The 25,618-nt window shown below is 40.7% G+C and overlaps 1 protein-coding gene across 2 annotated transcripts in view; it reads left to right on the forward strand.

The window, feature by feature from the left end:
- Positions 1–217: 217 nt before the first annotated feature.
- ALKBH3 (alkB homolog 3, alpha-ketoglutarate dependent dioxygenase) overlaps positions 218–25,618 on the forward strand; it is a 34,801-nt gene continuing 9,400 nt past the window's right edge. The window contains exons 1-8 of one of the 2 annotated variants that reach the window (XM_065882525.1): positions 222–318; positions 1,950–2,098; positions 2,272–2,375; positions 3,192–3,226; positions 5,938–5,985; positions 8,234–8,337; positions 9,928–10,016; positions 16,721–16,930. In XM_065882525.1, the coding sequence (XP_065738597.1) occupies positions 2,020–2,098; positions 2,272–2,375; positions 3,192–3,226; positions 5,938–5,985; positions 8,234–8,337; positions 9,928–10,016; positions 16,721–16,930 (669 nt within the window). In that variant the 5' untranslated portion in view covers positions 222–318; positions 1,950–2,019. Of the gene's footprint in view, positions 319–1,949; positions 2,099–2,271; positions 2,376–3,191; positions 3,227–5,937; positions 5,986–8,233; positions 8,338–9,927; positions 10,017–16,720; positions 16,931–25,618 lie in introns of both variants that reach the window. The other variant, XM_065882526.1, reaches the window with a different exon arrangement.

Here is a 25,618-nt window from a genome sequence, read left to right on the forward strand (position 1 = left end):
GCACGCGGCTCCACCGCACGCTCAATCTCTGTGCTCCCCTCGAACCCTTGCCCTACCATCTGCACCTTCAGCGAGTCGGCCCTCCAGGCGCGGGGAACGCAGAGCTGCCCGGATTCCAGCAGGTGGCGCCGGAAGCGGCGGCCGCGGCACGTGACGTCAGAGGAAGTGCCTGACGCCGCGGCCTGTGGTTGAGAGTTGCTGGAGTCGGTACCCGGCGCTCAAGGTTCGCCGGACCGCGGGCGGCGGAGCAGGCCGGGGGCAGCGGAGTTTACTTTAGGACGAGCGGCTTTGAACCTCTGCGACCGTCTCCGCCGGCAGGTGAGGGCTCCAGGCCTATCGCTGGGTGCCCGGGGCTGCGAGTGTGGGGACCGCCCTGAGGTCCCTTCCCGAGCGACCTCCGGGACCTCGTTCAGGGCCTCCCAGGAAAGAAGGGTCTAAAATAGAGAAAGTTGCTAACCCTTATTGAGAGGACTAGGCTCTCTTACCTTCGAGGATCAATTAACCCGCACTTGGACCGTGAGAGAAGTATTGGTTCTTCTGTTTACAGAGGAAGAAACAGGCTCAGAAATGTTAAGTCGTTTGCCTCAGGCCATGCAGCTGGGAAGTGTCAGATCTGGCTGGCGCCAGAACCCTTGCTGTTTGCACTGCAGCAGGGTTCTCACACTTAATTCGAGTAAAGAATCTCAGCATGGAAGGTGGGGTTAGTTAACAGTGTCTGGGACTGGAAATTCAGTAGGTCTGGGATGGGGTTCTGGAATCTGTATTTTCAACAGCCGTACCGTGCATATAATAGTAACACATCGCTCCCCTGTGAACATAGCAAGAACGGTAGCTAATTGTTGTGTTAAGGTTTTAAAGCCTCACTTGAGAGAAAATGTCACATGAGGGCTTACTCTGCAAATCATGTGAGGCTGGAGAGTTGGTATTTGGTTCTGCCATTAACTTTTTGGGCAGACGGCAGCCTCTGTCCTCTCCCCCACCTATTAAATAAGAATACTTACAGACTTATCATTTGGGGGAATTTGTTAAACATACAGATTCCTGGGACCAGCTTTATTCTACTGAATCAGAAGGTCTGGAGGTGGAGCTGGGAATCTGTAGGCTAAATAAGCTATCAAATGAGCCTGTTACCTTTGAGAACTTGAGATGGAAATGGATTATAGGGTTGGAATACTCCCCCCCCTTCCCATTTTTGTTTTTTTGTAGCTGTGCATGCTCCTGTATTTGCTGTGGGCTAGACTTTTATTGGCCAAAATGTCAAATTAGTATTACTGGCCATGACGAGGTGGATTTTTTACTTAGCTGAAGACTGGAACGTAATAAAATTTGAATGTTAGTCTACCTACTGTTGATTTCCTGAGTGACATCGGGTGAGCCACTTAACTTTGTGGGCCTTACATACCTGTTTATCATCATCTCCTACAATGCTTGTTATAAAGACAAACACCTGTGTCCGTCCTCCATCACATCCTGAGACAGGCCATAGGTGTTTTTAACAAGTTTCCGTGGAAGTTTGATGCAGCCTGTGATAATGGAATATGGCAATGCCCTGGGAAACTGTGTCTTAGCCTATTTCTGAATGTTCATAGGTGGAGTATTACAGTTTCTCTGTGTTCTGCTCTTGGGGGACTAATAAGAGTAATGTGGTTTTTGATAGGTCCTGGTTTTAGAATTTCTTAACATCTAATTTCTTGCGAATGAAGTGAAAGTACTGTGATAACATAAACATTAAAAGATAAACATTGCAAAAGATAAACATTAAAAGCAGCATCCCCAAGTGACTTAGTAGGCTCCTTGACTGAGATGTTGTGATGTCAGAAGTTGATTTCATGTAGAAGCTCTGATTGCTGTTGAACCATCTCGTCTGCTTGAAAGGATTATAATTACCCCTTGATAGTCCAAGCTCTCACAACCTCAACTAAAACATCTTTTTTTTTTTCTTTAAACAGATACCATTGTGTAGTTTGAATCAGGAATGAAATATTCTGAAAGCTGAGAGCAGAAACCTTCTTGATCAACATGGAGGACAAAAGACGGCGAGCCCGAGTGCAGGGAGCCTGGGCTGGCCCTGCTAAGAGCCAGGCCATTGCTCAGCCAGGCAAGAACTTGTGGGGATCTCGTGTGTGTGTGTGTGTGTGTGTGTGTGTGTGTGTGTGTGTGTGTGTGTGTCTGGACAAGTATCATCCTACTTTATATATATCCCTTTGGTTTATAGTGGACTCCCATTTCAATTGATGTTAAGGTTTGAGTCTCTTCTCTCTCTTGCTTCAGCTCCCACTGCTGAGAACCATCTCCAACAGAGACCTGGCCAAACCTGGATGAACAAGGAGCATCGTCTGTCTGACAGACAGTTTGTGTTCAAAGAACCCCAGGAGGTAAATTCTTGTTTCTTCTTCAACAGTAACAAGGATTTATTTATAAAAGCGACAGTCACATAGTAGACACTCAAATAAATAGTGACAGGATAAACTCACTAATAAAAAGAGAGTTGAAAGTATTATAATAATAATGAAATATGGAGTATCAGTTTCTTAGTATGTCTGAGGATTCTTTGTAGTCTTCCCCCAATTTGTAGGCATATATAGTTCCCATTTTTTTTGGCAAGGACATGTACCATGACTAGAGGTTAGAGGTTATACCATGACTAGAGCTTGCATTAGTTATCTAAGTTCTAATGGTCCTAAAAATTGCTAGTATAGCACATATCTCTGGAATTGGATTGAAATTTCAGCTACTACAATGCCTGATCTTTTTAGCTTTTTCTCCCACTGGGAAGGATGTAAGAAAGGGTGAAGAGTCACTTTTTAATAACATGGGGAAAAAGAGCTAAAAATCAGGCATCTTGCTGTAGTAATAATTATATAAGTAATATTAAAACCCCTTATTTCCTAGTATATCTTCTATTTTAAAAAATCCCTTGGAAAGATGATTTTTCCAGAGCTGCTGACTGCTAGGAAAATGTATTAATTCTAATTTTGTCATCTTTTACTGCCCACTAGTAACTGTGACGTAGTTCTAAGAAGAATAGAAACAAGAGTTTCTGGTGGGATAGTGAGAGCTTAGGATAAAAAAGGGAGAGTTTTAAACCTGATTTATTTTGACTAGAAATGAGAGGATGCAGTAATCCTGCAAATAAGCCTCCCTGAGGATTAGGAATCATTCAGAAATCAGACCTGGCTTTTTCCTTGCAGGTGGTACGCAGAGCCCCAGAGCCACAAGTGATCGAGTAAGTGAATCGCTGCCCTCCTGTAACTATTGCCCACAGTGAAAGGGAGAGTCCAGGATCTTTCCCTCACCCTGGTTTTTCCATCTGGAAAAGATAATGGCCAATGTGTCTAAATTTTAGGCTGGGATATTCTTGTCTCAGATGTCTTTAAACTTGGTCTTTTGAGAAGCCTTTCTGAATTTGCAGATGGTGTGGGAAATGCAACCAGATATCTGTACATTAAACTCTTGGCTCTTGTGTAAATTTCCAGACCCTGTTTCACTAATGTCTGCAGATAGTAGTTAAAACATCTCCTAGGTAAAGACAGAGAGGGATTTTTTCCTGAGTCATTGAAACATGGCTCTTTGAAAAACCTGTAAGTATCATTCTACTAGCAATGCTTAAGAAAACTGCTAGAAATCTAGATGCTCTTACAGTTCATTTCTTAAAACCACATAACTCTTCCAGAGCAATTAAATGATAGTAAACATTTCTCTTATAGTGATCTGTGTCTAAAATACTCTTCCAAAATGATGAAAGATGCTTTGATTCCTCTTTTCCTGCTTCTCAGTTTCCATCTGATGCAGATAAATTATCAGTAGAAAGCATCCTTTTATTTTAGCAAATTAGCATGATGTGTATGCTGTTGCTTGTGAACAACTGTTAAGCTGTTTGGCTGTTTGCAGATTGACTTGTATATCTTAGAAAAATTTAAAACGAGCACAGATGTCATCATACTTTCAAAGAGGGTATGTAATTGTGGCCTTGCCATTAGTTAGATATGGTAACTTACCTAGTCCTTAGGTAAGTTATTGCTATCTCTCTGGACTTTTGTTTCCTTGTCTGTAGTATTAAGGGTTTGGACTGTATAATCACTTAAGACCCAGTCTGGTAGCTCTAACAGTCTTTGTTTTGCAAACACAAATGTGATGCTGCCTCCATTGACAGTAAAAAGAAGAAACAAAACCATGAAACCTGTTACAGATAGGACATTCAGGTTGAAAAAATGGACAATTGTGAATTTCCAAGTCAGAGAAGAAAATGACAGTACTCATTCCTCCTTGACCATAGGGTTTGTTAATTCTGTTTATCTGAAGTTAGCTATGCTAGATTTTTATTTTTTGATCTCATTGGGTCTTCGATGCTGCGCACGGGCTTTCTCTAGTTGTGGCGAGAGGGGACTATTTTTCATTGCGGTGCATGGGCTTCTTATTGCAGTGGCTTCTCTTGTTGCAGAGCACGGACTCTAGGCACGTGGGCTTTAGTAGTTGTGGCTCGCGGGCCCTAGAGGGCAAGCTCAGTAGTTGTGGCGCACGGGCTTAGTTGCTCCGTGGCATGTGGGATCTTCCTGGATCAGGGATTGATCCCGTGTCCCCTGCATTGGCAGGCGGATTCTTGACCACCGTGCCAGGAAGTGGAAGGGGAATCTAGGGAAGTCTCTAGATTTTTTTTTTTTTAATAGCCAGAAATGTCCCTCACATTTGAAGTGAGCGTTTCTAAATGTGGCCCAAAATATATCACACTGAAATATTATATTCACACTCTAGGAAGCTTTATAGGCGACTCATTTTGAAATGTGCTAAATGTTTATGATAATAACTCTGCCTACATTTTGGCTCAGAGCGGCTCACACATCTACCTAAGAGCCCAGCTCAAAGATCATGAACTGCTAACTCACGTGGAAAAGGGTGATGTAAATACTGTCCCTTTATGTTATTCTCTATAACTTACCTCTGTGAGAAGAATCTGACACAGTTATCTTGACAGAGGTACCTCTCCAGTCTGGGTCACTGTTCTCACCATGGTGGTTTATAGACCTCACTACCCTGCCCATCTGTAACAGTTTTGTACTGTTGCACATTTGATTAAGTTCAGTAAGCTTTTTACTGCTCATCTATTATGTGCCAGGCACTAGGAAACAGAAAAATAACCCATTCCAGCCCTTCAGGAGCCCATAGTCTAGTAAATGAAATAGACGTGTAGTCAGATAAGTTGTAATGCCGCATATCTTGGAAGTGTAGACTTGTAGGTAATGTGGTGTGGTGACAGAGGATGAGATAGCTAACATTATTTGCCTGGATTACAGGTCAGGAAAGGTTTAGAGTAGGTGATGCTGAGCTGAGATTTTGAAGGATGAATTAGAATTTTCCACTGGACCAAAGCTGGGGGTGGTGGATTGGGGGTGCTAGATGGCGGGGAGGCATGCCAGCATGTAGAAAAGCATGGGGTTAGACACGTGGTGGTGTGTTCAGAAGGTTCCCAGCAGTAATTACCGTGGAAGCTGATGCGTCTGTGGGAACTGTCAGGAGGTGGAGCTAGCTCATGGGGACCTTGTACTTGCTTCTGTTCAATGTATCTCTATTCCAGAGTCTCCAACGGGGTACTCTATTTGCCACCCCTTTGTGTGATAGATTCCTGCACCACATCAGCCTGAATTATGGGTGAAATATAAAGGGATAGCACTAGAATTTATATTGTCCTGGTTTTTGCCTCCATGGCCTGATTTTGTCAGGATTCCAGTCCCAGTGCCATTAATGATTACCACACTGTTGCCCCTTACTTCAGTGGTAGAAGAAGGTGGGGCTGTACTTCCCTCGTAGTGCGCCTTCGTCGTGAAGTGATTTTGGTGAGCTAGGACTTTGTGAGCTCTGCAGGACAACCCTTCCTTCCGCTACGTGCAGTATATTGCTTTGCTTGACACTAACAAGTCTTTGTTTTCTTTGTTTCTTTAGTAAAGAGGGTGTGTATGAAATCAGCCTGTCACCCACAGGCGTATCTAGGTAAGTGAATCCTCACTAGAAAGGGACTATAATTATCACTGAGTTATAGTCTCTTAAAATATTCTACTCCCTTGATTAAAGTAATTAATGTGGTAATATCTCCTTTTATACTAGCTTCAAAACATTTTCAAAGCCTCTCAGGTATAGTAGCTTACTTCTCCAGTTTTTCAGATGAGGAAATGAGGTCCAGGGAGATTGAGTACTTTTTCCTAGGCTACAGAGTAATTTAATATTAGAGTTGGGTCTGGCCTCAACTTCTGTGCTATTTGTGTTACATTATATTATTATTGTTAGATTACATTGTATGTATTGGGTTGGCAAAAAGAGTGTTCGGTTAGTGAATACGTTGTTCAATAAAGTTCTTGGTGAAAGTGGAAAATGTGTCTTTTATTTTTATTTAAAACTGAACGAACTTTTTGGCCAATCCAATATTATTACATATTATGTTAATCATACATTATTATATATAATATATATTAAGTTATGTCATATTGCTATATAAAGGTAGATTTCAATAAAATTAAAGCATATATGATTTAGGGTATATTAGGCATTAGTCATTGTTTCAGAACATTTTGAAAGCATCACCTTAATGCATGTCACTATAAATAGTGAGACATTTAAATAAATCAGAACTTATCTATCTAAATGAATTGCTTAGAAAGAGTTGCTGGTAGACTTGGAAGCCTCTATAATTAGTCCACTGGCACTGCTATTATAGCCTTTTTCAGAACTTCCCTTTTAAAGCAAGGTTAATAGTCACACAAGAAAACCAGTTGCATTATTTTGGTCACATCTCATTGTTAACCTGGTATGGCTTCAGGTGAGCTTTGGCTCTTTCACAAAATCATTTCACAATATGTGTAAGCCAGATCATTAGGCTGTACGCTGTAAACTTATATAGTGCTGTATGTCAATTATGTCTTAGTAAAACTGGAAAAAAGTAATAATTCAGATCCAAACATTTTAAATTGGACAACAGGTTAAAATTAATTAATAAATTACTTGTTAAAAAAAAATTAAATGTACCTTTAAAGAGTGAAAATTTACTACCAACAAGGCTGTTGAAGAGAGTGTTCCATGGGCTTTCAGAACATTTCTTAAGAAAGGTATCCAAAAAAGCCAAATGCACTGTTAAAATGAAATAGTATGTTAGGGACACAGAAATCAAAACCACCACGAAATACCACTTTATATTCACTAGAATTTCCGTAATCAAAAAGACAATAATAAGTGTTATTATAAATGAGGATGTGGAAAAATTAGAGCCTTCCTGTATTGCTGGTGGGAATGTAAAATAGTACAACCCTTTTAGAAAAAAGTTTGATGGTTTCTTAAAAAGTTAAGCATACATTTACCATATGACCCAGCAACTTCACTCCTAGGTGTCTTACCCAAGAGAAATGAAAACATACATCCACAAAAAGACTTGCATGTGAATGTCCATAGCAGCGTTCATAGTAGGCAAAAGTAGAAACAACTCAAATGTCCATCTCTTGGTGAATGGATAAAGAAAATGCAGTATGTCTATATAATGAAATATTTTATTCTACCGTAAAAAGAAATGTTCTGATAATGTGCTACAACATGGATAAACCTTGAAGACATTATTCTTTGTTGAATTTTACAGTATGTAAATTATATCTCAATAAAGCTGTTTAAAGGAGAAAAAAAAAAAAGATAGCCAAAACAATTTTGAGCTGGCTTGGCACTGTTGAAATAAGTGTATACTCAATGAGAGAAAGAACCCTTATTTGGATATGTTTATTTTGATAGTTATAAATGATTGCTTTCCCTACAATTAGCATAGTCTTAGAAGACTACCAATTGTTAAAGTAACACAGGGCCAAGCATTTTATTAGTTATTCTACATTTCACAGTGATGCTATAAGGTGGAGATCATCTTTGTGTTACAGATGAGAAAAACCAAGGTTCAGAGAGGTTAAGTAACTTGTCCAAGGTTTCACAGCTAAGCAGTGCTTGGGTAATATTTGAACCATAGCTATGAAAGCTGTCATGGACCTCTTTATCCTTCATTGCCTCTTTTATTTGTCTTAACTTGAAAGAGGTTTAGTTTACATCTGGAGCATCGTGATCTGGGTGATATTAAGCTCTGGAGGTGTGGTAAGATGATTTCATCTCCCCACGAAAGGAAGCATCATCCAGATTAATTTATTCTGCTAATGATTAGAGTCTAACTCATCTTTTTCTGTGTTCTTTAGTTAATAACTGTTCTTTCTGCATCAAGGGTGTGTTTGTATCCTGGCTTTGTTGACTTAAAAGAAGCCGACTCAGTATTTGAACAGCTTTGTCAGGATGTTCCCTGGAAACAGAGGACTGGCATCAGAGAGGGTAAGTAGATCTCTGAGATCACAGTTGTTGATGTTTGGTCTTCCTTTCTGGAATGTATTCCGATACCGTTGCTTCTTTGCACCCTTGCTTCTTTGCACCACAGCCAGATTTAAACAGAGATTCAAAACCTGACTGGAACCCTCAGGATGAGTGGGAATTAGCCTGTCAAAGGGGACAAGGAAGAGTGTACCTGGCAGAAGAAACAGCAAGTGGTTCTCAGAACGTGGCAGAAGATGGGCGTTCAGGGAAGCAAAGGAAGTTTGGTTTGACTGAACTGTGGTTGATATGCTTATCTCCTTTTGTGTTTGTTCACTATTTATTACTGCAAATGGTGCCAGCTTTCCTCTTTCTTCATAGAAACTTCCAGAGCTTTTTTTCCTGATTCTATTTGGCATATGTTCTTTTGTGATCCTTTTTTATCAGCTTTTTATTCTCATTTTAGTTTCACTAGAAGAGTCCAGTCTCCCTTAGCTTCAGCATCTGTAGTATTCTACTGAGCTTGTTGAGATTACCTGACTTGGAACAGGCTCCTCTGTGGTCATCCACAAGCAACAGTACCTGCTATACCAGAGGCGGTCACTGGGGAGCGCCTGTGCTCTAGCATAGAATTTCCTTTCTGGCACATTGAGTGAATTTAAATTTTCTGTGGAGAAAGAGGCAAAGTATCCTGGCATCATTTTTGTAACTCAGGTGTCAGAATGAGAGTCAGCTCTTTCAGGGCAGCCTTCTAATTCCCAGCAGTTTCTACAGCAGGGCTTTTGGTGACAGACTTGGCTTTGATTGCTGGCTCTGTCTTTCAAAATAATTGTTAATTTTAAACAAATTACAGTTAAATAATTTTCTGATCTGTAAAATAGAGTGAATAATAATATTGATACCTATCTTACATGGTTGTTGTGATAATTAAATGAGACAGTGCATGATAAGTACTTAACAGAATGCCTGCTACATAGTAAGCCTTCAGTGAATGTTAGCTGCTTTTATTATTGTTGTAGTGGTTGAAATCAGTTGTAGGAAAAACAGCAGATCTATGGGTAACTCCCTCTCTAAATAAATTGGACATCAAAACCTTTTGACTAAAATTAGCTACATGCTATGATTGGTCAGAGCACTTTTTTCTTCATTTGGAATCAAAAGGGCTTACACAAGGGTGGCACATGGGTGAACAGTTTGTCTTGTTTCTTGTATGGACGTTGGTGCCACAAGTTCCTACCTACAAGGGTTCAGACTCCATAGCCTGCATTTTAGACCCTCCCTAATCTGAACCCGTCTGTTCTGCGCTGTGTCTCCTTCACTCTTGTTTATGTCATCACTGACACAAATAAGTCACACATATTCTCACCTCAGAGCTTCACCCATACTGTTTCTGCCAGTGTACCTTCTCTTGTCGTCCTCCTTTTAGCTGTCACCATTCTACTCCTGAAATCCCACGCCCTCTGTGAAGGTGGAACCTTGGGTCAGGGCCCATCCTTACTCTTCCTTTGTATTTCTCATAGCTTCTTATACATTGCAAGGCATGGTGTTGGCACTCAATAGGTACACCTTAAATAGCATCAAACCATTTCAAAGGCCCTGTATTTTCTTTCTTAGATGTAACTTACCAGCAACCAAGACTTACAGCATGGTATGGAGAACTTCCTTACACTTATTCAAGAATCACTTTGGAACCAAATCCTCACGTATGTTGGAATGTTGTTGTTGGTTTGGTTTTATAGATTGTATACTATAAATGTAGAGTACTATAAAATAACAGTAAGATACCTTGCAGAGCTGCATGGTGATTCCTAGTTCAAAAAATCCTCTGGGTTCACACACTGAGTTTTTGGGCTTATTACCCTTGATGTGCTTTTGATCCATAGATAAAGACAGAGGATGAGAAAAAAACTGGAACTAGAGTGAACTAGAACCAGACTCTAGGATTTCAGAGAAATGAATCATTTATTTTCCTAATCTCCCCTTCCCCAGGCTTTTGCGGCCATAGCCCTCTGTGTGCCTCCTGATACATATTTGCTGTGGGGTCTAAGCCTTATGACTGACCAGTGAGGTCAGAATGTTTCTTCCCACTTCTCAGGCTCTTTTGCCATTTGTGAAAAAATCCGTGCTTTTCTTGTTGACTTTGCATTCATTCTGTGGTTGCAGTTCTCATACTTCTAACTTACCATTGCTTTGGCTTGTCTCTGCTGCTTCTTTTGTTTTTAAAAATTTCCATGACAGACAGAGAGATTCTAGTATATAGATTAAGCTTGCCCAGATGATGGAATTAAGATCCAAGAAACAGCTCTCTGTTTAGCCCCTGGAATCTTGCCTTTGGCAAATAATATTATGTTTTTATTGAAAGAGACTTTGAAGAAAATGGAGTTTTGCTTGTGGCATTGGAATAAAGAGAAATATGACACATTTAGAGCTTCTAGTAATTTGTTATCATAAACTACCATTTTACTAAAATGTTCAGGGATAAAATATTGACTGAAGGGAACATGGCTTTTTCACATAAAGAGATAGCTGTATGCTCTGGTTTCTACAGCTGCATTTAGAATGTGATCCAGGGAAGCACTGAGACCCTCTATATCTGAAGTTGACTTGGAAACGTGAAGAGAATTGAATTAGGCCAATCCAGCATAGACTGCTGGCCGTGTTTCTGTCAGAATTAGTTTATCTTCTTGTCAACAGTCATAGCAGAGAAGCTGAGGATTAAACAGCCTGTGGGGAAGAAGTTCTTATTCATTCTAGTTAATCTTTTAGAACAGGATTTCTCAACCTCGGTATTACTGACATTTCAAGCTGGATAATTCTTTGTTTTTAGCGTTATCCTGTGCATTGTAGGATGTCTAGCAATATCCATGACTTCTGCCCACAAGCTGCCATAAGCACCCCTCACTCAGTCGTGACAGCCAAAAATGGCTCTAGACATTGCCAGACATCTGCCAGGGGTCAGAATTGACCTTGCTTGAGAACTACTGCTTTAGAATAAACATAAGGCACAAAGATCTGCTGAGTTGAGTGTCCACTTATGCTTGGAGACATTTTACAGCTCTTCAAAAGTATTTTTTAAATGGTAATCCTTTTCTTATGTAAGTAATATGTGTCTGTTATTGAAAATCTAGAAGCTACAGATAAATATGAAGAATATTAAAATTTTGGATAATAGTTCCACCTGATATTTTGGTTCCAGTCTTTTTTTTCTTTTTTTTTTAGGCAAATATATGTATGTAGAGGATTTTTCTATAAAAATAAAATCAATTATTTATATACTACATTTCATTTCACTATATCATTAACATATTTTAGTATCATTAAATATTCTTTTACAACATTGTATTAATAGGTACATAGTATTCCATAATCTATGTGTAGCATAATTTATTCAAGCAAGCCTCTTTTTTTGGATATTAAGGTTGTCAAATTAGAGTTTTTTAATTTGAATTTGGCTGGCTCATAACTTTGCATTTATTGCTAATTTAGTTTGTATACCATCTGGAACAAAGTCAAAAGTGACGCCTAAGGAGGGATTCCCGAATGTGTATATATGTGTTGGGGGTACTAGTTTAAAGTTGTTATTACCTCAAGTTTAGTATCCCATAGCACAGGAAGAGATTCAACCATAGGTAATTAAACTCCTTTTAGTCTTTTTTCAAACTAAATCTTGTATGAACCCAGTGTATGAAAATAAAAGAGTATCTCGACTGACTGGCAGTCCTACCAGCTTGACCTCTCCTTTCTCCTGCTGTGATCCCGGAGACATCTCTGTGGTACCTACGTCTCTACAAAACACTGTTTGAAATCCACTAAATAGGTCCTTTTACATTTGTGATTCATATTTTCTCATACTCATTTCCTCAAATGTCTTTTAAGGATAGAATGTATTCACTGAACAGTGAGATGACTCTGAATTTTAATATAGACGTTCACTTCTGAGGGATCTGTATATAGAGTATTGGTTGGAGAGTCTAAGTTAATCCTCTAGTTCATTATTTCCTTTTTTTCTCCTTTTCTCCTTCACCACCAAAAATAACCAAGAAAAAATATATATCCACTTAGAAACATAATGCAGACTTGGTGTTATCACAGTGCTCAGTCCCTAAGCAAGGCAAGGAAGTGCTAATTAGTTTCTCAGTCACATTGCCGAAAAGCTCTCATCCTCCTCCTTTACATTCTTGTGTTTCTTGTTAAGTGTATAATTCTAGCATCTGATCTTTATCGCCATGAAGATAAGCTTAAGTCATAAAATAAATAGGAAATACAGCTTGCTAACATTATTATGGAATTTTACTTTGAAACTTATTCTCTTGAACTAACCTATGTTAGTTTAATAACATTTGTTTTCTTGATCTAAGTTTTGTCTGTTATTATTGCTGTTTATTTTTTTAAATCCTCTTTTCAGAGGAGCTGAATAGACATTTTTCCAAAGAAGACATACAAATGGACAACATGAAAAGATGCTCAGCATCACTAATTATTAGGGAAATGCAAATCAAAACCACAATGAGATATCACCTCATACCTGCTAGAATGGCTATTATCAAAAAGGCAAGAAATAACAGGTGCTGGTAAGGCTATGGAGAAAAGGGAACCCTCTTACACTGTTGGTGGGAATTTAAATTGGTGCAGCCACTATGGAAAACAGTATGAAGATTCCTCAAAAAATTAACAGTAGAGCTACCATATGATCCAGCTGTCCTTCTGGTTATGTATACAAAGAATATGAAAACACTAATTTGAAAAGATATGTACACCCCTGTGTTCATCACAGCATTATTCACAATAGCCAAGATATGGAAACAACCTAAGTGCCCATCAACAGATGAATGAATAAAGAAGATATGGTCTATATGTACAGTGGAATACTACTCAGCCATTTAAAAAACGATGAACTCTTACCATTTGTGAGACCATGGATGGACCTCGTGGGTATTATGTTAAATAAGTCAGGTGGAGAAGGACAGATACCGTATGATTTCATTCATATGTGGAATATAAGAAACTAATAAAAGAAATGAACAAACCAAACATGTAGATACAAAGAACAGAGTGGTGGTTACCAGGGGGGAAGGGGCAGAATGGAGGGCAAAATGGATGAAGGAGATCGGCTGTATGGAGATGGATGGAAATTAAATTTTTGGTGTTGAGCATGCAGTATGGTGTATAGAAACAGAAATACTGGAAGAACCCGGACGAACTTTCTGGCCAACTCATATAATGTTGTACACATATATAATGTTATAAACCAGTGTTATTTCAATAAAATAAATAAATAAAATCCTCTGCTTAGAATATAATGCTAATATCCATAACAAGGAATGCCAGCTTTTTTTTTTTTACATCTTTATTGGCGTATAATTGCTTTACAATGGTGTGTTAGTTTCTGCTTTATAACAAAGTGAATCAGTTATACATATACCTATGTTCCCATATCTCTTCACTCTTGTGTCTCCCTCCCTCCCACCTGGAATGCCAGCTTTCATCATGATTTCCATGTGACAGGGAAGCTGAGTGATTTCCACATATGCTCCCTGGAAGTGTTACCTGACAATAGTCACGGGATATACCTTATAAGGACATTATGCTTTCCTTTGCTGAACATCCATTTCTTTGCTTTCAAACATAGAACGTGGACTTTGAAGGAGTTCCTTATTTTCATTTTTTTAATTTATTTTTAAAATTTATTTATTTATAGTTTTGGCTGCGCTGGGTCTTCGTTGCTGCGTGCAGGCTTTCTCTAGTTGCAGCGAGCACGGACTGCTCTTCGTTGTGGTGCGCGGGCTTCTCATTGCAGTGGCTTCTCTTGTTGTGGAGCATGGGCTCTAGGCATGCGGGCTTCAGTAGTTGTGGCACACGGGCTCTAGAGCGCAGGCTCAGTAGTTGTGGCTCACGGGCTCTAGAGAGCAGGCTCGGTAGTTGTGGCACACGGGCTTAGTTGCTCCACGGCATGTGGGATCCTCCCGGACCAAGGATCGAACCCATGTCCCCTGCATTGGCAGGCGGATTCTTAACCACTGTGCCACCAGGGGAGTCCTTGAAGGGCTTCTTTAAAGTGGTAGTTCTTAAAGTAGAGTCTGTAGATCCCTGGAGGAAGTCCACGAAATTCATTCTGGGAATCCACAAGGTCAAAGATATTTTTATGGTAATGCTAAGACTAGGTGACATTTTTCACTATGTTGAACTTGCACTAGTGATACAAAAGTAATGGTGAATAAAATTGCCGGTGCCTTAGCATGAATCAAGACACTGCCACCAAACTGTACTAGTAATCATTGTTTTCTTTACTACCTGCACTTCCAGTAAAAACAAAAACAAGAAAAAATGCTGATTTCATTTAAGGATGTCCCTTGATGAAGCAGTAAGCACTATTAGTTTTATTAAGTCTTGATCTCTTTTAATTGTTTGATGAAATGGAAAGTATGCATAAGGCACTCCTGCTAAGTATGATGGTTGTCGAGGAAAAACACTTGTGTGATTGTTTAAGCTGTAAGCTGAACGAGCTACTTTTGTCATGGACCATTTTACTTGGAAGAACAGCTGGCACACAAACTAGTTATTCAGACTTGAGTATTCAGCAGACATTTTCTCAAAAATGAAGTGTCACTTCCAGGAAAATAATGGACAAGATTTGTCACTAATGATAAAACTTGAAGTTTCAAGGAAATATTAGGAATTCTGGAAAAACTCATATCCACCACCTTGAGCCTGACCTCTTCCCTTTACTTAGCTTTTTCTGAAGAGATCAGTGGTTTTTTGATTTTTTGATATTGGAGATGATTTTTTGATATTGTATAACGAAATATGTCAGTATTAAAAGGGTCTGCATAACTCAGTGAGCCAGTATTTTCCAAATGACCAATGCTTGATGTTACAGAATCATGCAAGGTTAAAACATCCATTCAAAGTGCACTCTAGACCAGTGGATTTAGATGTAACAATATGAAAAGTTTGTTGATATAGTTTCAGATTCCCCATTGCATCTAACCTTTAAGAAATCAGTTCAGTTGAGTTTTGGTGTAATGTCAAAGAATATTTACAATTATTTGAAAAGGCTATAAAAGATTCTTCCTTTTTCTAACTACATACCTGTGTGAAGGCAGTTTTCTTCATATGCTTCAGCAGAAACAATATATTGTAACAGATTAAATGCAGAAGCAGATATTAGAATCAACTCTTCTATTAAGTCAGACATTAAAGAGATTTGCAAAACAGTGCCACTCTTCTCACCAATTTTTTGTATTGGAAAATAGTTAATTTTCATAAACTAATACGTTAACATGTAATGAGGTTGTTATTTTTAAATGAATTAACCAAAAATTAAAATTTTTTTAGTCTTAATTTTTAATATGGTAACTATTGTAACTATAACCCATACATACAGAAGTTCTTTGGGGCCCTCAGTAATTTTTTTTTTTTTTTTGGCCATGCCTCATGGCTTGCGGGATCTTAGTTTCCCAGCCAGGGATCGAACCTGGGCCCTCAGCAGTGAAAGCACGGAGTCCTAACCACTGGGCCTCCAGGGAATTCCCACCTCAATAATCTTTGCCAGTGGTGTGAGAACTCCTGTTCTCCAGGAAGCTCTGTAAAGCGCTTGAGGTTTCCTGGAGGCAGGACGTAGAGTTCTAACAAGAACCACAACCAGAGCTGTGCTGATTGTAGCCCCCAACTACAACCCAAGCTTAGGGGTCATAGCTTCCTAAAGTATGTGTGGCAAGATGCTGAGCTCCGCATATAAACGGGTGAACTCGGTGCTCAGCAGGCAGGGCTGTGGCCGCTGTTTAAATCTTCTGTAGTGCACAGCCATGTTACGATTCCATTCTGTAGAATGTTTTTCCCCTCTAGGTTCTGTTTTTAGGAAGTTTGCCACTCTGGAAATATTAAATGTCTTTTTTAAAGAGCAGTTCTGCCATTCCTGATAAAATAGGAATGGAACAGAGGGCCACCCAGCAGGAGAGTTGTTTCACTCCTCAGGCTTCAGTCTGCATCTGCTAACTCTTGGTGGCCCGTCAGCTGTGGTGACAAACCAGGCTTACTGCTCCACACGCAACCTCAGTGACTTACTGAGGTGACTGCCCTGAGTGTATTGACAGTTGCTTCTCTGCGAGTGTCATATATTTAACATGGAAAGGATGAGATGGGTGGATAGGCCTGGTCTTCATGACATTCTATACCAAATTTAGTACCTTAATAAAAGTGTAGAGGTCAGCTTGCTTCAAAATAGAAATAACAGGAGAGAATTAAACTACTCTTCTAGCCTTATGTTTATTACGTTTCCGGTGGTTTGCTTATTTCATGCCCCTGTTCATAACATGACTGATTTTGCCCTTCCTGTTTTTCCACGTGGCTGCCACCTTGTGTCTTACGTGAACTGTCTCTGCCCCTTTTCTTGGCCTGTTGATTGCAGTGGCATCCTGTGCTGCTCATGCTGAAGAACCAAATTGAAGAGAACACCGGCCACACCTTCAACTCCTTGCTTTGCAATCTTTACCGAAATGAGAAGGACAGCGTGGACTGGCATAGTGATGACGAACCTTCGTTGGGGAGGTGCCCCATCATTGCTTCACTCAGTTTTGGTGCCACACGCGTGTTTGAGATGAGAAAGAAGCCCCCACCAGTGAGTAGTCTATTTATTTTATGTTCCTCCTGCCATCTAATATTCTGTGAAAAAAACTGAGCTCTAAAAGGCTCCTATTTTCGGATTTAGGGGATTGGAGTATGTGTTTTGTTGATGAAACCTTTTCAACTGATTGCTTACCCCATGGTTAACTTTTGACTTCCAGAGAAGCCATTCGTTCATTTACTTATGCAACAGAAACTCCCTGCCGCGTGCCAGGTGCTAGCGGCTTATTTGCATTGGTGGAAAGGACAGACACGGTCCCTGTCCACATGGAAACGGGGGTATACAGATACTACTCATTACTCAAGTAATTGGAATTATGATAAATGCTAGGAAGGAGGGCTTATAAACGCAAGGTTCAAGTTAGTGGGGGCAAGGAGGCAAAGGAAGGGAGTCTCAAGGAAGATACCCCTGAAATTTTAAGTAAGTGTTCTTCATGGCAGTGTTGCCTCTCTTTTGTGAGAGAGCATCACAGGCATCCTCATTGCCTTCTTAGCCTGTTCCTGAAATCCAGGTGGCTCTGTGACTCTTTCAGAGAGGAAATTCAAGCCAGATCATCAGGCAAGCAGTGGCTAAACTGTAGAATAACTTTAGTTGTCCAGCCCAGCTCTTACCTATATTACAAGACATTTGAGGGGTACGAGGGCTGTTAGTGTTTTTAAATCAAAAAGTATAGAACTTTAGGACTAAGGTAGATAGAAGGATAGTAGAAACTCTAAGAAAAGAGCAAATCTCTACCAAATTATCTTATTTCCAGGATTTGTGGGTTTTTTCTAACCAAGGTTCCCAGTCATTTTGTTTATAACATTAAACCAGACCCAGTCAGTGTGGAAGGCCTACAAGGCTGTGTTTTGAGTATGACCTAATCCAGACCACATAATTATCAGGCAGTCAGTGCTTGTGTCTGTTCTGCATCAGATATACTTCTTTGGGCTGTTTTTCTGACACTTATTTGGGTTTCCAAGCATGGAATTTTGAAGCATATTGTGTTGTTTTGCATTTATGCCATTAAGCACCTTTCATTGGTATATTTTCTGTTGACTGGGTTTTCTTTGCTTTTGTTTGCACAGAAACTTTAGTCTGTGTTAGTGAGGGATTGTCAGTTGCCAGTGACTTACTGAGTGAACTTGCTCCCTGAGCACTTTGAATAGCCTTCACGGTTTCACTGGCAGTCAGCCTTCTCATGTACCAGGGAGTACCACCTGAGAAGCAAGGTATGGTTATGCTTTAATATGTAGGCTTCCACTCAGTTAAATCCCAAGTCCACACACGTGAAGAATTCATCCCGCCCTTAATAAGTCTCCTGTTGTATGAATAGTGGAGAAACACCATGTGTCTCATTTTAAGGTTCAGACCCTCTTCTCAAGCCAGGCATATAGAACGCAAACTTTTTGCCAGGCATGGTCCTGGGAGCTGGGGCTATAGCAATGGATAAGTAAGGTGAAGTCATCTTTCCCCTCCTGGAGCTCCTGATCTGGCCCGTGCTAGTGCTCTGCCCCCCTCCCAGAGTTATCCGTCCAGCTTTCTGATTGGAAAACAAGCCGTAGTGTGTCCAATATAATCTTTGGTGTAATCTGAGTCTCCAAGTCTTTGCTGTTATTTTCTTTGTTGCCAAGTATTTAAGTATTCAGTTACTGCTTCTCTGTACACGTACATTCACCACCACCACCATCATCCCTTTTTAAAAACATTTTTGGCCTGTTTATAGATTTTAAGCTTAAAAATTCCCAAAGCATGCTTTCTGGATAATTAATTTTGCTGTTCCAGCAGTTTCCAACTATTAAGCGTTAACAATGTTCCGGTGCCCAGAATACCACTATTCCTTTTCCCCTCTAGGCAGCTGAAGGTCTTCATTTTCTCATATAAAAACGTATTCATGGTGATCAAGAGCTATTTCTTGGTAATATAATTCAGTTATGTTTTAGGTTCGTGTGTGGATGGAAAATGTAACTACCACTTAGCATTGTTTCTGAGGGCAACCATTTGGAACAAAATCTCTGTGACCATACTTACTGAAACATTGTCTTCTCAAGGCTTCTTAGAATCTATTTTGGTGAACATGAGTGAAAGCACAGGCCATGAAACACTGAAAATGTGGTTAAGTCCCTTTAATTGTCCACTAGTAGCAGGGGAATCTGCACTATAGCCATGGTAGCTGGTCTGATGAAAATACAGATCTGATAAGCAAGAGGATCTGTCTGAGACAGAGTTGACTGAGGAAGCAGATTTGGGAAGAAATATAAATGTGTCAGTATGTCAGCTGACTGACTCTAATAAGTTTTGGCTTCCAGCATAGTCTTAACTATGATTGAATTTGATGCAGTTGTGTATTCCTTCAAATCTGGCTTTTGTTTAAGATGGGGAAATTATAATCATGCATTAATGAATACAGTTTAAAAATTACTTTTTTCCTCCAGAACCCATAAAGTCCATTCTCGGATAATCAAAACCCAGGTTTAAACTTTTGGAAGGATTTCTTCAAGTTTCTTTAACAGATTTTAAAAATCATGGGCTCCACAAATCTAGCTAAACTTAAAGTGCAGAAGCCTTTCTTTGAGTTGACATCCTTGGAAATGTATCTTAGAGTACATCATCTTTATCACAGGATAATGATCCCTTTTCTGAAGGATTGAAAGGAAAAGTTTATTGCAAATCAGTCTACTTTTCTTTCTCAACTGTGGTGATAGCTTTGAGAACATGGCTCATGATTCATATTGTACAACTCAAAGTACAAGCATAAAATAGAAAGTATAAATTAGTCTTCTGTGTGGAATTGGTAGGAGTCTTGACTTTCTGTAGCTCCTAGGAACCTGTCTCGCTATGCCACTACAGATTGTAATTTTCATGTCTGTCATCAAGACATTTGGAGTGTGCTAGAGGTTGTGGGAGGGCATCTCTTTCAAAATCCAGTTCGTTTTAAACTATCAGAGGAGAAGAAGGTAATACCTGCTTGACTTGAGTCAAAGTTTCTCACCTAAAGCTGACATAGAGGAATCGTGAGATTGCCTGTACCTCATTCAAGTATGCAGTTTTGAGACAGAAAAGCATCTGTTTGGGGCCACTTTCAAAGAGAATTAGCCTTTTTTTTTTTAACATTCAAACTCCTCCACCCCTGCAGCAGCTGTTTGTTTTGCAGTCTGGCACCTTAAGTAGTAGTTCTCTATAGCTGCTGATCTTCTGAAAGCTGCCCCAGTTCCACACACTGCATTCCTAACAATTTCTCGCTGTGCTGAGATGGTAAGGAGATCTTTGTTTCCTAAGCATCAGTGCCCCTCTGGTTCATGCAGATGGCTCAGGCAGCTTCATGCATGCGTCACCCCTAGGATTAAACATTCACTCCAAGATGCTGATCCTCGTTTCACTGTCCTCTGGTCCAAGTTTGTCAACTCCTGCTCATTCATTTTGATTTTAGAGTCAGTTACCACTTCCTTTAATGATAATAAGGTACTTGGGGGCACAGTAGACTTGCTCTTCCATTCACCCCATCCCTTCTTTTGTTAATTCAGTTCAACCTGAATGAATAGCATCATATCCATCTTCAGGCCAATGTCAGGATACACTGTCTTAAGACAAAAGTAAAGCTTTCCAAATATACCTCAGTAGACATTTTTTAGAAACTAAGAACCTTTTTTTTTTTTGTAAATTTATTTATTTTTTGGCTGCATTGGGTCTTCGTTGCTGCGCAGAGGCTTCCTCCAGTTGCAGCGAGCGGGGGCTACTCTTCGTTGCGGTGCGCGGGCTTCTCACTGTGGTGGCTTCTCTTGTTGTGGAGCACAGGCTGTAGGCGTGCGGGCCTCAGTAGTTGTGGCTCATGGGCTCTAGAGCGCAGGCTCAGTAGTTGTGGCGTACGGGCTTAGTTGCTCCGTGGCATGTGGGTTCTTCCTGGACCAGGGCTCGAACCCATGTCCCCTGCATTGGCAGGTGAGTTCTTAACCACTGTGCCACCAGGGAAGCCCCAAGAACTTTTTTTTATTCTCCCAAGCTGGGCTCGTTAAAGCTTTTCTACGCTCGTGTCCCAAACCTAGTTGTACTTTTCAAACTGCATCGTGTCCCTGTTGTAAAGATTAGTCTGGTCCTTTTCCCAGTACAGTTTTAATTCTATACTGAAAAACAAGCTGGAAAAGGAACTACAAAAGCCATTTGGCAGGCTGCTATTTCTCTGTCGGTTACCATAGAAACAGTGATGGCTGAGTTGGGGGGTGTGGGTATTAGATAATAGGAAGTTTGTGATGCACTGAAGGTTTGGATGCCAAAAGCCTTGTTTTCTAGAAAATTACCCGTGCGTAAGCTCTGTCCTTCAGCTGAATCCTGAAAACGTGAGGGGCTTCTATCCATTTCGAGGTGATTGAGTTGAGGCCAGTTGGACGTTTCTCTAACCATTCCTCTCTCTAGCACCTTCTGAAGGATGTGAACTCTGTTCATATCACCAAAAGAGATGGTTGTAAAACTACTTGTAATGGTAGGGGTTCTGAGAGTTCCCAGTGCGTTTGGGTTCCTAGTATCTCCCTTGCTAATTGGTTTTTTACACACTACTGGGAAGAGTGGAGTACGAAAAGGTCAGTTTGATCATAAATACCAATATTTTTCCAGGACTGTGGAAGAAGTGAGGATATTGGAATCCAAAATAATATAAACTGACTAGCTTACATTTGAAAATTGGATGAACTGGACTGTGTAGTATTTCATGGGGTGGTGACTGGACTGATGCCTCAGCCAGAACCCCCCCTGTGGCTCTTCCGGGCATCCACACTTCTCATTAGTCCATCTTCTGATTACAGCATCTGTTCTGAGAAATTACAAGACCTACTTGAAAGAAATTGTTGATAACCATCATCTTTATAATACATTCCTTAATGAAATTTAGAAAATCAGGTTTTGTTTCCTATTTACTGACGTTTGTAAAAAGCACTTATCCGCCTCATTTATACTTAGTCCTTTTTTGTAAATGGGTATGATAATTGGTAGCTACTTTATGGGAGTAACAGAGAAGTTTTCCCGTGAAAGGCACTATGAAAGTTGTTGCAGTAATCAGTGAATTTTTAAGCTGTTATGAATGGTGGATGCTACGGTGACTTTTCATATGTGGAAATCGAAAAAGAAAACAGCCAACCTCCAAGTTTGCCTTGGACTGTGAATGGCATTCACTGAGGAAGTACAAAGGAGACTCTGAGAGGGTAAAGTGGTCTGTGGGTCAGGAATGGTGGCTGAGTTTTTGAGCTCCTATCTGTAGGGTCATGCAGTGGTTTGGAGAGCATAAGTGAGTGAGTGGGAAATTAATTGGTGCATGTTTAAGCAGATAAAGATAAATAGTCCTGGTAGGACCTGAATTCTCTACCGACACAAGACCTTTTGGGAGTTGGAATCATCATTTGCTTCCTTGGGGCCTTGTCTCAGGCTAGAATCCATGTCCTGACTGCCACTGGGAATAATTAATTTTTGTACAGAGCCTCCCAGTTTCGTATTGCCACTGATAGTACTTTTCGTCTTGGGAGAACAACCTTTTCCAAAGTGATTCGTCAGGTTTCTGTGTGCCCCAGTTAGGTATGGGATCTGCTTGCAAACTTTTTTTTAAACGTTGTCTCAATGGTAGAGTTTTTTTCCCTCCACTTTGCCATACTCTAAAAAACTGTCCCTAAGCCTTCTGGTAAGTTTTCCATCTTTCATAAGCCACATTTTCATGGTGGATGACTGCTTAGCTGAGGCAGAAAAGAGCTTAGTGAGTTTGAGGAAGGAGGAGAAGGCCCCACAGTGGAGCAGAGTGAGCAAGTGATGAGATGGGAGGAGTGGGGCAGGGCCAGACCACGCAGAGACTCCGGAGCCTCAGGAAGGACGGATTTTACTTTAAGTACATCAAGAAGCCACTGAAATGTGTTGAGCAGAAGAGCAACATGTTCCGATTGAAATTTTACAAGGTCAATTGCTACTGCGTGGAGCTCGGGCTAGATAGGAGCAAGCGTGGAAGCCAGGAAACCAATTAGGAGGTTGCTATACTTCCTGGGACCAAGGCAGAGAAGAAGGGAGGTGGACAGCTTTAACGACAGGAGCTCAGAGGAGCAGGTATTTTTAAGAGAGGCATGGGAATAATGGTCTGAAAGTGTTAATAAGGAGTATCCCCTGGCTCTGTAGATATGAGAGACGTGATCAGCTTCCAGAGGAGAGAGAGTTTCAGGGAATTTGGAATCTTCTGGAGAGACCTAGTTCTTGATTAGGACAAGGAAGTAGAGGGAACCTTCAGAGCACATGAGGTTGAGGATCTAGGGGGGTGTTTGCTCATCACTGAATGAGAATTCCAGCGGACACAGTGGAAGGGCGCAGGGGTGGGTGTGGGAGATTATGTCTGATCAGGTTATGTCCCGGAATGGTTTGGGAATGAATGTTCTGTTTTAATGGATGACTGGAGAACCCTGCACTTTTGCTGGTGACTGGGGTCAGCTGGATGTCAGGCTTCGTGGAATTTGTTCTGTATGCTCTTTGAGGAAGGAGAGTGTTTATTTCTGGTGCTACAGTGTTGAGTGGAAGCTCTTTCAAAATAGCAGTTCCTTTAAGTTTCATTGCTTGGAAACATTATATCACCAAGAATGGCATCTTCATTACATTAAGGCACATTCAGTGTGGCTAGAATGACCGTAACAGTCAGTGTAAAGCCAAGCTTGTTTTTGCTTAAATTCAGTAACTTCTGACCCACACCCCACCACCGATACTATATCAGCAACAAATCTGAATAGCAAACACTGTCGGCAGGTGTTTCACTGTGAACTGCATTTGCCTTTTACAATCACTGGGTTCGCCCGGTAGAGGATGATCGATTGCACGTGCCAGTCCCTCGTACTTAGTATTCTCACTCACCTGGCTAGAACCTTCCGTGCCAAATCCATGTCAAAAGTCAGGAAAAGAGTTTGATAAAAGCCCAAAGATTTGTGTGTGGCAAGCGAGCTCAAAGCTGTTTTGAACAGATAACCTCGGTCATTTCAAATCTGTGCTTTTCCAGTTAGCCTCTTCCTTTAGCAGATCTTATTTCAGAAACAGCTGTTTCTTTGTCTAAAGTAATGTTTTCCAGATTGATATCAAGGATGCCATCTTTGCAAGCGTGGTTTGAGTCAGTAGACTAACTGCAGAGATGACTTTGTGAGGTCCTAGCTTTATTCTGTCTCCATAATTTCCATAACTAATACGTTTTGTTTATGTCAGATTTAAAAGATACATTACCACTATGAACAAAAAGTCCAGCTGTGTTCTTACATCAGTGCTGTAGGAACAACTTTTCTGTCCAAATATAGCTGCAAGCTTTGATGATCGATGAAGCTGTCTAGAAGCCAGCCAGGTTCTCAAGGGCAAAGCAACGCCACAATTTGATTGGGAAAACAAGCTGGAAAGAAATGATTAAAAAAGAGGAGAGGGGAACATTTTGGCATGGCCATAAGTTGGGAGGTAGGGTAAGTAAAGGGACACTTGGCTCCAGCAGGCTAAGTAGCTGTAGCACATGCTGGCATTTAGTTTTCAAATATCATTTCAGTCTGCAAAAATGCCTTGACCATACTTGTCAAGCAGCTCTACCGTGTATCTGATTCTTGGGCTGGAGAGCTAGGGAAATTCCTATTCTATCTGTTACCATCTTGAGAAAACCCTTTGCTTGATTCTGCAGGCACTCTAACATCTTGGTTTTTTTCTTGATTTTGAAGCATGGATTCTGGGATAAGTTGTCTCTATCTGCAGTTTCCCTTTCCTACAACTTAACTTACTTTTGGAACACCTGCTCTGTAGCTCCATCCCACCACACTGCTAATATACTATACCACTGTCCTAAAGAGCGAATACTCTGGCCTTTTCTCAATCATCATTCTCCTCTTCTTTGTAACGTTGGTCACCAGTGTCCAGCACCTCTCTGCCTGAAACTGAGCCATCTGTTAGCTGCCTTTTCTTTCTCTTATTGGCTTCTGAAATATTGTATTATCTTAGCTATTCTCACACTTTTCTCATTGCTACTTCTCTGCCTCCTTTGAGGTTTTTTTTCCCTTTACACCCCTTAAATATGGATATTCAAGGTTGTCTTCGATTCTGCTATCTTTGTCTACATTACTTTTTAGGAAATTATGAGCTAGCAGTAGATTGTAAATGCTGTATAGGCAAGGTCGACTTCTGTCTTGTTTATCATTACGTCCCAGCCTTTAGCAGTGTGTGTGTGTGTGTGTGTGTGTGTGTGTGTGTGTGTGTGTGTGTGTGTGTGTATTTTATTTAAAAATAAAATAAAAAGGTTGTTTCCATATTTTTATTTTGTTTTTTGTGTTTTTGCGGTACGCGGGCCTCTCACTGCTGCGGCCCCTCTCACCGCGGAGCACAGGCCCTGGACACACAGGCCCAGTGGCCACGGCTCACGGGCCCAGCCGCTCCGCGGCACGCGGGATCCTCCCGGACCGGGGCAAGAACCCGCGTCCCCCGCATCGGCAGGCAGACCCTCAACCACTGCGCCACCAGGGAAGCCCTGTTTCCGTATTTTTAGTGGGAGACTGCTGATTTGGACTCAGATGGTGGCAGTGGGGAAGAACAAAGTGAATGAATTTGAGGTATGTTTTGGAGGGTGAACCAGGTTTCTGGCTTGAGCAGTTGGTGGATGGAGGTGCTGTTTACTCAGAGGGAGAAGGAGCAGGGGGTTTTGCTTTTTACTTTGCTCTTATTTAGGGAGGGTCT

Source organism: Phocoena phocoena, chromosome 8 (genome assembly GCF_963924675.1).
Source record: "Phocoena phocoena chromosome 8, mPhoPho1.1, whole genome shotgun sequence".
In the NCBI taxonomy this organism is placed as follows: Eukaryota; Metazoa; Chordata; class Mammalia; order Artiodactyla; family Phocoenidae; genus Phocoena; species Phocoena phocoena.